At 54.4% G+C, this 14,497-nt stretch overlaps 1 protein-coding gene across 1 annotated transcript in view; it reads right to left on the bottom strand.

Annotated features, from left to right (window-relative positions):
- MAP3K1 (mitogen-activated protein kinase kinase kinase 1) overlaps positions 1 to 13,187 on the bottom strand; it is a 36,443-nt gene extending 23,256 nt beyond the window's left edge. The window contains exon 1 of the mRNA XM_044276692.1: positions 12,908 to 13,187. Coding sequence (XP_044132627.1) covers positions 12,908 to 13,179 — 272 coding nt within the window. The 5' untranslated portion in view covers positions 13,180 to 13,187. The remainder of the gene's footprint in view (positions 1 to 12,907) is intronic.
- Between the last annotated feature and the right edge of the window lie 1,310 nt (positions 13,188 to 14,497).

Below are 14,497 nucleotides of genomic sequence, written 5' to 3'. Positions count from 1 at the left end.
AACGGAGTGGTGGTCACGCTAAGGCTGCACCCATACAGGGGACACGTAGCGCCGATCTCTTCATCGTTGGGGGTCTCAGCAGACAGTGAACGGTCACCCATGCACACCACACTGTTCATAGAAGGGGACGCCCGGCCTATTCTATGCAGTCAAGGAACGGAGTGGAGGACACGCATGCGCTGCATTCACACCGGGGTCCACGATCTCATGACCGCTAGGGAGGAGGGGGGCTCTCAGCAGTCAGACCACCAGCAACCCAGAAAAACATGGCTTCTTTCTTTCAGGAGCAGCGCCTCTCACGTCTATGGGTTGTGTCTGGTACTGCAGCTCCGCTCTAGTGACCTGACCAGGGTTGAGCTGCAATACCCCACACCACCCACGGACAGGTGTGGCGCTGTATCTGAAAGTCAGAGGAACATGTAAAATTTTTTATTTTTTTCTCCTTTCCAGATGAAATCTCATTGGGATCTCAGCAGAAACGCAAACCCCCACCCCCGCACAGGACGCCCACGCCGCTGTGTATTGTAGGGCGTGCTATCTGAGCCGACAAACAGTAAACCTATTGACCGAACCAAGTATGTGCCCGATACGTCCTCGGAGGAGGTGGGGGGGGGCGTAAAAAGAGCAGCGGCCACAATGACAGCGGCACAGAGCAGATTAAGCACAAGGGAAGCGCTGATAAGATCCGGCATATGGCAGGCAGCCCCCGAACGCAATCCTTCCTGGAGAGAGAAAATCCCTTTCAATGGATCCGGACGGGGAAAGCGCAGCTTTGTGAGGCTGGACGGGACTGGGGACGTGAGCGCTGGGGGAGGGGACTTCCTCATATGTGATACAATGTGTGTAATGTATCCACTGCCGGAATGTTACATTGTAGCACAGGGCCTCATTCACATCAGTCCCGTCCCTCTCTATAGTCCTAGGGTTACTCTTATATCGGGTCTGAGGACTGTCCCATAATAAGCAGGACTCACTGGATACGTCCATGTGACCGGGGAAAAAAAAAATATATATATATATATATATATATATATATATATAATCTGTCGTGTATCGGCATTCACACATCGCAACGCATGTTCCCATCTACAGAGCGGTGCGTGTTAGGCCTGTAACCTTTTTAGACTGACGACGGGAGAAGCAGCGCCATCATTCGCTATAGGGTCCGGAATATACCAGTTATAGCTGAAACGCGCCAGCGGGAGATCATATTCTGCTGCAATGCCCCATAAGCCGTCACCAGAGACTGAACACACTGTTTAACCCTGTAGTAACTCCTCTAAAGTCTTCCCTGAGGAGGGGGGGTTGTGAGGTGGTGTGGCCCCGTATTAGTCAGACCCTCAGTGACCGAAAGCCTCGTGCATCGCAAGGGTTAACGTTGCAAAAAAGTGAAATATAGACAGCCAGCGCGGCTTCCTTTTTCTTTTTTAAGGAGACTTTGTTTTCTGTCTTGTTCAGACTTCCTGCGGGGAGAAAACACACAGCGACGACCGCTGCGCAGTTCCTGTCAGCAGAAGACAAGCAGAGGAAGTGCTCCAGAGCTGCGCACATCGGACCGCTGATGGGGGGGCTGCACGACGTGAACCAGGGGCAGGCACTGTACGTAGAAGTGAAGCCTGCGGACCACCACCAATGCAGGTATAATACCTGATGGGCTGCAGATCAAACTGCTGCGAGACCCCCACCCTACAGATTACCGGGCGGCGGACACGATATCGAGGACGCTCGGCCTCCGTCCCACGCACGCCCTCCAATGTGCACAGTATGGCGCCACGTTAAAAATCTGCACTGAAGGCGAAATAGTCGCTGGAGATTCCTCCACTAAATCCGCACCCGGCATGGCAAAGGCTGAAACCTCTGCAATATTCTCCAGGGAGCGACGCAAGGGGCACGCCTCACACTGAACATCTGCGCAGTCGCCCCCCCCAATGTACGAATGAAGCGCTGCACGGTCTCCAGACTCACGGGGTGCTGAGAGCCGTGGACTAATGGTGTCCTACACACATCAGTGCCACGGCAGGCGGAGGCGCCGACACCAGATCTTATGTTATCTCCAGTACATAGGTTTTCTGCCCGTCTCTCGCCCGTCTCATTCGGCGTATAATGGCTCGCCTCTCATGTGACCGCAGCACCATTTACTTTCTCTCCGCACAATGGCCTTTTGTTCCTCTCGTGCAGGTGGGAACGGTGCAGGAATTTCTACAGGCGGAGGACATAAAGCTGCTTTCTGGTTCTGTCGAGTAGGAGCAGGCAGGACCCCGGGGGTCCACAGACGGTGCGGCACAACGTATGTGCGGGCGGCACACTTCAGCTGCTCGAACTGCACAGTCTCAAGTCCCCACGAGGCTGCTGCACTCCCCGTCAGGCCGTCTTATCGGACAGACTCCAGGAGTGATGTGAACAGGGCCTAAAGGTCCCCCAGACATACTAGATCAGGGGTCAGCAACCTTCAGCACTCCGGCTGTTGTGAAACTACAATTCCCAGCATGCTCCATTTATTTCTATGGGGGTTTTGAAAAGAGCAGAGCAATTATGCACGCTGGGAGTTGTAGTTTTACAACAGCTGGAGTGCCAGAGGTTGCTGACCCCTGTATATGTCAGGTGAACCATCTTAGCAGGACCACCGACTATCTAATGCAGTGGTCTTCAACCTGTGGCTCCTCCAGCTGTTGCAAAACCACAGGCAGCCTTTTGACATGCTGGGATTTGTAGTTTTGCAACAGCTGGAGGGCCACAGGTTGGAAACCACTGGTCGAATGTGTATGGGGTGCCTCCTGACTCGTCCGGACATGAAGGGCCGGACATGTTGGATTTCTCGCAGAGAAGAGCCTAATGGCAGGCCTCCCTATTAAGAGCACATGCACCCTCAGTCACACCGAGCATGCATGTGTATGGGGGGGGGGGGGGTTGTAACAGGACGAATAGCTCTAAGGTCATCATTCTTTTTGCCTCTGACGGATGCCATACAGGGGCATCCGTCACCATAGAGCGCCACTGTAAAAAAAAAACAAAAAAAAAACAAAAACGGCCCCCCCACCAAAGAACACGCACTTATGGCACAATCATACAGGAATTGTCCTGTCGATGGGCTCTGCTGGACGTGCAAGGGTTAAAGCAGCCCTCAGGCTTAAATTGGCTAACTAAAAAAAAACCCTGTTTGAAGTCGTCCTGAGCCCTGAGAAAGGCTCCTAATTGCAGGTGGTCAGGGCTCCAGCGTTTGATCCTTTCTGTGGCGCTTAACTCATGCACCGCTTAATCACCCCCCCCCCCGATCCGTCAAGTCCTGCGCCCCCCGCTCCCCACCCTCGACGTGCCTTTACTCTAATCTCCAGCTTCCTCTTACCTCCCAGCCTTTTCAGAGGGTCTCATTTGTGACCTCCGCAGCAGAAGACACTTACAATACCCCCCTCCCCACATGGACACAAAAAGCCCATTCTCACTAATAAATAATAAAAAACTAATTACAACATACAGCACCCCCAATCTGAGCCCACGCGCCCCCGCTCAGCCACCAGGTGAGGAGGGAAAAGGGAGTTCACAGGAGGGACACGGGAATAAAATGCAAGGAGACGAGGCCGAGAAGACATGAAGGTAATCGCCCCGAGCGGGTGACAAGGAATATCATACCCATGGCGGGAGACGCTCCCATGTAGCACCCAGGTCCCATGATGCTCTGGGGCGCACATTACACAGGTGATCTAGGCTTGTACCCACCACGAACCGGCGCATGCACTCCGGCAGCCTCCCCAAATCTATATACCCGGCCGCCTCCCCAAATCTATATACCCGGCCGCCTCCCCAAATCTATATACCCGGCCGCCTCCTCCTGCGGCCTCCCCAAATCTATATACCCGGCCGCCTCCTCCTGCGGCCTCCCCAAATCTATATACCCGGCCGCCTCCTCCTGCGACCTCCCCAAATCTATATACCCGGCCGCCTCCTCCTGCGACCTCCCCAAATCTATATACCCGGCCGCCTCCTCCTGCGACCTCCCCAAATCTATATACCCGGCCGCCTCCTCCTGCGGCCTCCCCAAATCTATATACCCGGCCGCCTCCTCCTGCGGCCTCCCCAAATCTATATACCCGGCCGCCTCCTCCTGCGGCCTCCCCAAATCTATATACCCGGCCGCCTCCTCCTGCGACCTCCCCAAATCTATATACCCGGCCGCCTCCTCCTGCGACCTCCCCAAATCCTCTTTGAAAACACAATGAATTAAGATCATGTGACCGTAACACAAGTAGTCACATGACTGGAGAGGTCAAGAGCAGGATGTCCTGAGTGCTTCCTCTACAGCCCTGCGTACTCCTCCTCCTGTCACTGCTCCTACTACTACTGCTCCTCCTGTCACTGCTCCTCCTGTCACTGCTCCTACTACTACTGCTCCTCCTGTCACTGCTCCTACTACTACTGCTCCTCCTGTCACTGCTCCTACTACTACTGCTCCTCCTGTCACTGCTCCTACTACTACTGCTCCTCCTGTCACTGCTCCTACTGCTCCTCCTGTCACTGCTCCTACTGCTCCTCCTGTCACTACTCCTACTGCTCCTCCCGTCACTGCTCCCCCTACTGCTCCTCCCGTCACTGCTCCCCCTACTGCTCCTCCTGTCACTACTCCTACTGCTCCTCCTGTCACTACTCCTACTGCTCCTCCTGTCACTACTCCTACTGCTCCTACTGCTCCTCCTGTCACTACTCCTACTACTACTGCGCCTCCTGTCACTACTCCTACTACTACTGCGCCTCCTGTCACTACTCCTACTACTACTGCGCCTCCTGTCACTACTCCTACTACTACTGCGCCTCCTGTTACTACTCCTACTACTACTGCTCCTCCGGTCACTGCTCCTACTACTACTGCTCCTCCTGTCACTGCTCCTACTACTACTGCTCCTCCTGTCACTGCTCCTACTACTACTGCGCCTCCTGTCACTGCTCCTACTACTACTGCGCCTCCTGTCACTACTCCTACTACTACTGCGCCTCCTGTCACTACTCCTACTACTACTGCGCCTCCTGTCACTACTCCTACTACTACTGCGCCTCCTGTCACTACTCCTACTACTACTGCGCCTCCTGTCACTACTCCTACTACTACTGCGCCTCCTGTCACTACTCCTACTACTACTGCGCCTCCTGTCACTACTCCTACTACTGCGCCTCCTGTCACTACTCCTACTACTGCGCCTCCTGTCACTACTCCTACTACTGCGCCTCCTGTCACTACTCCTACTACTGCGCCTCCTGTCACTACTCCTACTACTGCGCCTCCTGTCACTACTCCTACTACTGCGCCTCCTGTCACTACTCCCACTACTGCGCCTCCTGTCACCACCACTTTTACATCATTATTATAAATTTCTATGACTTTAGGTATCAAACCTCCTTGAGAAAGCCCCATAAACTCAGACGAGCATGCATGTTAATTTAGGGGGGGGGGGGGCATAAACTGAAACGGCCCCCTGCTGCGCCCCCCCCCCCCCACCTCCCATGTTAAAATCAAACCTGCCGGATACCCGCTCCCTTCAACGCCTCAGAGAGGACTCGGCCCCATACACGCGGATAGCCAGGCTCCGCCACTCTTCATGACCAGATCGGGCAGACCTGCCGTCCAGGGGGAGGATGGGCGACAACTGCTATAAGGACATGCATACTGGTTGTCGGGGACATGCATACTGGTTGTCGGGTTAGATACAGTGAACTCTGAACAAACTGATACAAAGTAACTGGAAAGGAAAACACAAAACCCTCACTTCACAGGGGGAGCGGCATCCAGAAGAGAAAGGACCCCCAAAACCGACAGTTACTATAGGGGGTTACTGAGCAGGACCCTATAGATCCGAGGTCAGGAGCCTCGCTGTATATCCGCTCCTATGGCACATGCTGGGGCCTCACATACTAAACTCACGGGTTTCATACCCAGGGGCCAGAAATGTCAGACCAGTGAAGTCTCATCATCCTCTAGGAGTCTTGACGGCCGTCACCGCACATCACGGTCAGGACTGTCACATAGCGGAAGCCACGGCGGCGAGGGCCAGAAACGCGCCCCCTCCCCCGAGTCATGCGGACAGGAACTCACATGAGACAAGCGGAGGGTAAGTAGTGTGGATTCAGCCATTTCTTCACCGTACTGGTTCACAACCCCCATCATCTTTCCCTGGGTCCCTGAAACGTAATATGGGTGGTGGTACATGGGGTCCCTTTGGGCCGTGTAATACCGCCATGGCACGCCAGGGCTCCACACACAGAGGGGTGCGTGATTACGGCCACGTGGCGTCACACAGGAGCTTGCATTCACCATACTGGCTGCAGGACCGTCTCGAGGGGGCGGCCGGCTTCCCCGACTATCAGAGCCGCAGACATTCCCTCATGACTTGCGATATGTCACACGTTGCTCCGCTGCCCCGGCTGCATGATTTCCCAAAAAAATACGTTTGCAGGCGGGGGTGAAATTCCACATCGAGACCGGCGGGCGCACAAAGGGCGACCAAAAGTTTTTCACAGATTATTAGCGTGGGACTCGCATGACTTCACACCAGGAACCTGGTTAATATTTAGAGGGTCCCATATCAGACACCATGCACTGGGTGGCAGCCTGTACTCTGAAGCCACGGCAGCCGGGTACACTGCCAAAAACAGGACGGTCATCCGGAGGGTTAAAGTCGTGACCCAGGATGCAGGACACTTCCCTGCATTTTGGGTCCAGAGGACAAACCAGTCACGCCCCCTCCATGCTGGAGAAGGAAACCCCCTACGTTTGTTGACAAGGTTCGGGAAGTCACATGCTCTCAGCAGGGGATCACACGTCCCGCCGAGGTCACGGCTTAACCGTCGCCAACCCTCATGGAAAGGAAAGCTGTTCACGAGTCATTGAGAATCCAGCAGAACGTAAAGAGAAAACACCTGCCTATCTTATCGTGGGATCTAGAGGAGCGGCGCCACATACGGGCGACAGAGTCCTAAAGTGTCCCAGGACGGGCGAATAGACATGATCCGGGTATACGCCCACCACTACCGGGACTGTATGGTCCTGCCGACACCGCCAAACGTGGCCGCACTGACCACGCACCTTTCAGCGACCAGTCGCCACATCGTCGAGAGCTCTTCGCGCAGGGCTGATCCGTTTCCCGTGAAATCAGCGGTTCCCTTTAAGAAGTCTACGGGTCAGAGACTGAGAAATTAGACAATGAGCCCCATCAGGGTGAATTCACACAGCGCAGAAATATCTATAATGAGGACTTGCATGGGTTAAGTGGACAGAGGGCATAGGCTGGCGGTACAGAAGCACCAGGAAAGGAGTTCCCCGACCTTGTGTGACCCGTGTATGGATGTCGGGGGTCTGCAGCATGGGACCCCCCACCCCGCCTATGAGCTACTGGCCATACATGTTTACATAGATGGACACTAAGGGGGGTTGTATAAACTCGATTGATGTGGATGTGGAAATTGTGTAATACTTCATTCACCCTGCAGGGGCGCTGCAGGAAAGCTGAACACTCACTGCCAGATTACAGCCGAGCGGTGGGGGTCACAGCAGGAAGACCCTTTGTGATAAGCTGATCATCAATGTATGGACCGTCCAAGGTGGAGACCCCCTTTAAATAGGCGACAACTAACAGAGCTGGGCATTTGCTTCAATGTAATCCTGGCTGTAAAACTGAGATCCTACTGCCGTATTCCTGGTTATGGGACACGGGCGGCACAGGAACACACCGACAGGGGTACATGCCAAAACTACCGGACCCCCCCCCCGGGGCACTGAGCGCCACATGCTCAGCTTGTAGTATAAGGCACTGGAGATGCAGACACATGGTCAGATCATCAGAGGGCGCTATAAACACGTCCTAAAGGGGCCGGCGAGTCCGGACAGCACCTTCCGATATGTCCTCCGCCATCAGCCGTGGCACAGACCCAGAGGACCTCGGCACGCTGCCCCTGCACAGACCCCCGCTGAGCCAAGACTACAACTCTCAGCATGCCCCATCAGACAGACATTTTATAAGGGGCAACTGGACGGTCTACTGCAACCGTTACACATTAAGGGGTCACTTGAGATCCCCCATGGCCCCCTCCCCCCCATTCATGGTCTATAGATGAGCCCCAAACGAAGGACCCCTTCACTCAGCAAAGAAGAGACCCCGCAGATCTGCACGGGAAGCCGCTCCATTCAGTGGCATTTGAGGGGGTGAACAGGTCGGAAAGTGGTTTATTCATACATAAGTTATTATAGATTTCAACATCTCTGCTTGCTTCCATGGGGTAAAAAAACTAAAATTTCTTTCTGTAACAACTGCTTACTACTCTTGACCTCCACTTACTGTCATCCAATACAAACCTTCATTGCTCACTGTCCTGGTCACGGAAACACGGCCCGCCACAGGCCAGTTATCAGAGCTACGTCCATCACATGACCCTGGAAGTAAACAGTGATGGGTTCTATGTGATGACAACCAGCAGAGATCTTGAAGACTGAAGAAATTATACAAACTTAGCACAGTTGTATCCAGTCTAGACAATGCTCTGTAAGTCCAGACTGATACAGTGTAACAAACTAGCACAGTTGTATCCAGTGTAGACAATGCTCTGTGAGCTAAACAGCCCGGACTCCAGACTGATACATTGTAACAAACTAGTACAGTTGTATCCAGTCTAGACAATGCTCTGTGAGCTAAACAGCCCGGACTCCAGACTGATACATTGTAACAAACTAGTACAGTTGTATCCAGTCTAGACAATGCTCTGTGAGCTAAACAGCCCAGACTCCAGACTGATACAGTGTAACAAACTAGCACAGTTGTATCCAGTGTAGACAATGCTCTGTGAGCTAAACAGCCGGACTCCAGACTGATACATTGTAACAAACTAGCACAGTTGTATCCAGTCTAGACAATGCTCTGTGAGCTAAACAGCCCGGATTGCAGACTGATACAGTGTAACAAACTAGCACAGTTGTATCCAGTCTAGACAATGCTCTGTAAGTCCAGACTGATACATTGTAACAAACTAGCACAGTTTATAGTTCTATAATAACCTCCCGTTGCAGCATGCAGATTTCCCACACCCCTCGGTTCCCAGGTTATCAGAGGGATCGGGGGCAGTGTCAGGAAACGATGGGGTGCTGCGGCTGTTTTTGGCCCCTGTGGGTGCAACTCCCAGAAAGTCTCTCAGAACTCCAGGTGCCGAGCTCCCTGCGGCGATGAGGTGCTCGGCGCGGGCAGACTAATCAACTTTACATAACCCCAAGGTCAGTTTCGGGTCCCGGTGCTGAAACTGGGACACAAACCAAATATTCCAGGCATGTGCCTGCTACTCCCGGCTACACACAGGCTGATCTATTAACAGCGCTGCGGCCTGTGACGAGGGAACGCCCCCCCCCCAGCACACCGCAGACAGCGCCCCCTACAGGATAGGACCTTCGCAGGCAGCCAATGCCCCTATCCGTGCAGCAATCAATCCTGCTCTGAGGCTTTCCTACAACCCTAAACGGCAATCTTCTGCGCTTGCGCTGGAGCGGACGACACGGCTGCCATGTTTAATGCATAGTAACCTCTTCATTCTTCCACCCGTGTGTCTGGGGTGCAGACAAAACCAAAACAGGCAGAACGTCGGGATTTGCTTTGAATGTGATCAAAGAAGAAAACGTATTTACAATGTCACTCCGTCCACGGGTGACCGCGCAAATTCTGCTAATTTACAACACGCGGTATGCAGGCATTCCATCTACAGACGTGCCCAAAAATCACCCGCTAGGCATCTTAGGCTACACACACTCCTCCGACCCCAGCATCGGACTCTCCAGCGTAGGAGTGTGTCCTGCACTACAATCCTACACCGGGTATCAACCAGAGGGGGCGTTCCCTACACAGTTATAAAATAAAAAAAGGCTCCTTTTCAGACATTGGCCTGCATTAGCTCCCTCTAGTGGTGACCGCAGGCAGAATCCCATCATTACGGTTGGGGCTAGCTTAGGCCGGAGCACGCGTCAGGAGTCGCTTAGCGCAGGATTGTGTGCGCTGTGGCCACATTATTTTTTTTGGTGCGAACTGTGCTGCAGACTTCTCCGTGGCTGATCTGCGCTATATGGAGGGGGAAATCGGAGCCACGATCTGCTATAGAAGTGCCGCCATCTATGTATCGGGGGACATTGTGAATGATGCAAATATATGGAAAGAGGCAAAAAAAAAAAAAAAAAAAAAAAAAGGGGGAAAACCAGAAACGGGAAATCTGCGACCGATCCACTAGTTGCCGTATCCTGCAGCAGATCCGCTCCACTGACAAGGGAGGACGTCAGCAGGTTGTGCCACGTATAGCAATGGAAACCACGGCAGATCCTGGAAAACTTCTCCGACGTACTAGGTGCAGAGCCGGCCGTGTGTGACCCTCGCTCCGAGAACAGCGGGGGGCGCGCGTCCGGCCCTGTACACAGCCATAGATAGCCGGGGACAGCACGAGGCCCCGCCATTCTCCCGTATAAGCGGCGCTATTTGCGGTTCATCCTATTAATGGCTCGCGGGTTATTTCCGTCGAGGTTTATGTCAGAGGATTAAGGAGAACTCCGACCAGAGGGAAACGTACAAAATGATGTCGTGCTCCGGGCCGAGCGCTTCCTGCATTTCAGTTTCAGTCTCCCCTGTGACATATGGTGAACGGATCACTACCCCCATCGGAGGCTCCGCGATACACTTAAAGCCACAGTCAGCGCACATCCCCCCCCCCCCCCCCCCCAACGTGTCCTACGGCTGGGTGACCCCTTTTATCACCACCCCAGGAATGGTCTCCCAGTGTCTGCAGCACCCTGTTCACATTACATTAATGGAGAAGCTCCTGCAGCATCCGTCACATAGTATCCGCGTAGATTGCGTCCCCCCGGGGCCGTACCCCGCCATCCAGGGCGACCCTTCGATTCCTGCTGCGGCTTCGCACACGGATTAGCGACATCCAGTGCGACACAAGTCAGGACTGAAACCATGACTTGCGGAAAACAAACGCCGCCAGAACATACATAACCTGAAGGCGACGTTCACACCCCGCTCCAGCACGAAAAACTCAACCAGTTATATGGCGGTTTTAAATTGTTAAATTGTGTAGCAGCCAACGGTATATACCCCCCCCCCCCCCCCCCAATCCAAACTAAATCCAGATGTCACCCTGTGATAACAGAAGACCCTGGACACATCCCAGTACCTAGCGCCCCACGGGGGAGGGGCGCTGAGTGTTAACTATAGCCTCAGCCGACACTACAATTCCCAGCATGCCCTGGCCGCTGGCTCCTTTGTGGGCGGTGTGCTGGGGCTTGTAGTGCCCCGCTGCAGATGACAGACGTGCAGTTTCCTACGGTCGCCATCGACAAGGCATTAAAATAGTGAGAACAGGAACAAAAAAAAAACTGACGTCTCCTGTAGGTCGGGTGCAGCGCCCACACAGGACACCGCAGCTCCGGAGGCCACAATACAACCAGATTACAGGTCCCAGCGCTGGCGCTATATGGCGGTATTTAACGCCTCACCTGCACTACGCCATTCACACGAGCCCGGCCTGGCGCGAGGCGGACGCAGGTAACGTCTCCGGGAGCGGCGCGGCGCAGGCAGAGCAGCATTGTGTGCAGCGGGCAGCTGACAGGAAGAGACGTTCTCTGACCCCAGTGTTTGCACAGCAGAGTTGCAGAGTTTCATCTCCGTTAACCCCTTCCCGCGCAGGCACAGAATCCGACCCCCGTGGGAGGCGAAACAAAGAAGTGAATTCACAGTCGGCATCTACTGAGCAGCGGCCAGTGAAATGCCAGCGGACATCTGTGCCCGGCCCGCCAGCGGCATCTGTCGCCCTCGGCCCCGGGACCGCCGAGCATTTGCATAATTAACGAACGCACAGCGGGACGGACACAGGACGTATCGCACGTGTAGCAGAGCCGAGTTTGTCCCCGCTCAGTACAACGCCTTCTCTCTGGGTTCCCACAGGTAAAATCTCCTGCCACATGTGAAGCGTCGCCCTAGAAAACCCGGACTGCAGCGCTGCAGTAGACCGTTTCAAGATCTCTGCTTGCTGTCAGACTAGGGCTAGTCATTCAAAGGCTCCCAATCGCGCGGCTGAGGGTGCGTGCAGTGTGGACAATCCTCAGCTCACCCTGGATTTTAGGCCGACACACTGTAGCAAAGCAGCAGAAGTGCAGCAACATTTGCAGCCACTGACCGTAAACAAGAAAGTTCCCATTCTCCGACAGCAAGCAGAGATTCTGGAAACACAGCCGCAAACCCCTTTCTTAAACCAGGCGCCCATGCACTCAGCACTGCTACATCTGTACATAAACCCCCCCCCCCCCCCCGTATCAACACACGGCACCCTGAGCCGAAGAACGTGGCGACATCTCGAGTCGTAGGAGTCGTTTCTGACAATGCTGCCGTCTGCTTGCTGTCACTGAATAGAAACATTCCTCCAGGTATACACAATCACTACAAAAGGTGCCCAGTCCTGAGGGTTTGTCACAATGGATCAGTGTGTAACACTGGATGGATACAACTGTAACAAAACAATCTGGGGTGCAAGCAGGAATATCCACATTCAATGACAGCAAGCAGAGATGTTGAAGAACCCAAGTGACACAGCCCTTCCTTGTACAATTGACAGGGGCTACACATCGACTTCCACCAAAAACCGCAGTCATGTCGCACGTCACAATTCACACACAGCCATTACCGTCTTCATATCACATGACCAAAATTTTAAAAAAAAAATTAAAATAAAAACTGCAGGAAAGTCAGGTCCAGATGCGCTAATGAAGCCGCATGCGGTTCCTACCGTGCGTGGCTCAGGGCATTCCTATGGAAGACACTACAGCTCCTATCAGGAGGAGGCTGGGCGTTGTAGTAGCTGCTCCGCACCTGGCGGAGAGGACCCCGGGCCCCCCACGTACCCGGGCAGCACGTCCTCGGCCTCGCTGCTCCCTCCGGGGAGGACTGGCTCGGGCTCCCCCGCTCCGGGCTCCGCTCTCAGCCTGTCCACATCCACACTCCGCACTTTGCGCAGATGCTTGCGCCTCCAGTCCGCCGCCCTGGACTCCTCAGCCCCGGTTTCCGCTTCTCCGACCTGCTGCCGCCCCGTCTCCGGACTGCCGGGGGCCGAGACGCCGCCCGCGGCTGCGCTTAATCCGGACGACGAGCTCCGACTCCCCGCCGCAGCCGCCATCTTCCTGGGGCCAGGTTTACATTCGTATCAGCCAGCCCCGGCAGGGGGGCGGAGTCAAGAAGTGAAGGGGGTGGTTCCTGGGATTTCCGAATTCTACGTAACCTGGGATCGTCCAGGTACGTAAATGGCGTCCTGGTGTTTGTCGTAACGTACATCTGCGGCGGCGTAGCGTGGGTCAGCGCCGGGCACGAGGGGGAGTTACGCATTTGACGCAGGGGTGTTGGAGTTATCTTACGTAAACAGCGTAGTGTACAGGTGGAAAGTTACGTTCAGTGCGTGCACTGTGGGTGGGCGTGGCCGTGTTTAAGCTGCTGCCTACATGAGGCGGAGCTTAGTTCAAATCGTCGGATACCTGAGTACTGCTGCCGAGTCAGCTCTGCTACATGTGGGAGGGGTCACATCACTGCAGCCAGGTCAGCTCTGCTACATGTGGGAGGGGTCACATCACTGCAGCCAGGTCAGCTCTGCTACATGTGGGAGGGGTCACATCACTGCAGCCAGGTCAGCTCTGCTACATGTGGGAGGGGTCACATCACTGCAGCCAGGTCAGCTCTGCTACATGTGGGAGGGGTCACGTCACTGCAGCCAGGTCAGCTCTGCTACATGTGGGAGGGGTCACGTCACTGCAGCCAGGTCAGCTCTGCTACATGTGGGAGGGGTCAGACTACTGTACAGTCAGGTCAGCTCTGCTACATGTGGGAGGGGTCAGACTACTGTACAGTCAGGTCAGCACTGCTACATATGGGAGTGGTCAGACTACTGTACAGCCAGGTCAGCTCTGCTACATGTGGGAGGGGTCAGACTACTGTACAGCCAGGTCAGCACTGCTACATATGGGAGTGGTCAGACTACTGTACAGCCAGGTCAGCTCTGCTACATGTGGGAGGGGTCAGACTACTGTACAGCCAGGTCAGCTCTGCTACATGTGGGAGGGGTAAGACTACTGTACAGTCAGGTCAGCTCTGCTACATGTGGGAGGGGTCAGACTACTGTACAGCCAGGTCAGCTCTGCTACATGTGGGAGGGGTAAGACTACTGTACAGTCAGGTCAGCTCTGCTACATGTGGGAGGGGTAAGACTACTGTACAGTCAGGTCAGCTCTGCTACATGTGGGAGGGGTCAGACTACTGTACAGCCAGGTCAGCACTGCTACATGTGGGAGGGCTCAGACTACTGTACAGTCAGGTCAGCTCTGCTACATGTGGGAGGGGTCAGACTACTGTACAGCCAGGTCAGCACTGCTACATGTGGGAGGGCTCAGACTACTGTACAGCCAGGTCAGCACTGCTACATGTGGGAGGGGTCAGACTACTATACA

This window comes from Bufo gargarizans, chromosome 1 (assembly GCF_014858855.1).
Source record: "Bufo gargarizans isolate SCDJY-AF-19 chromosome 1, ASM1485885v1, whole genome shotgun sequence".
Lineage (NCBI taxonomy): Eukaryota > Metazoa > Chordata > Amphibia > Anura > Bufonidae > Bufo > Bufo gargarizans.
The sequence above is the reverse complement of the archived record's forward strand: the minus strand, read 5'-3'. Positions and strand labels throughout refer to the sequence as shown.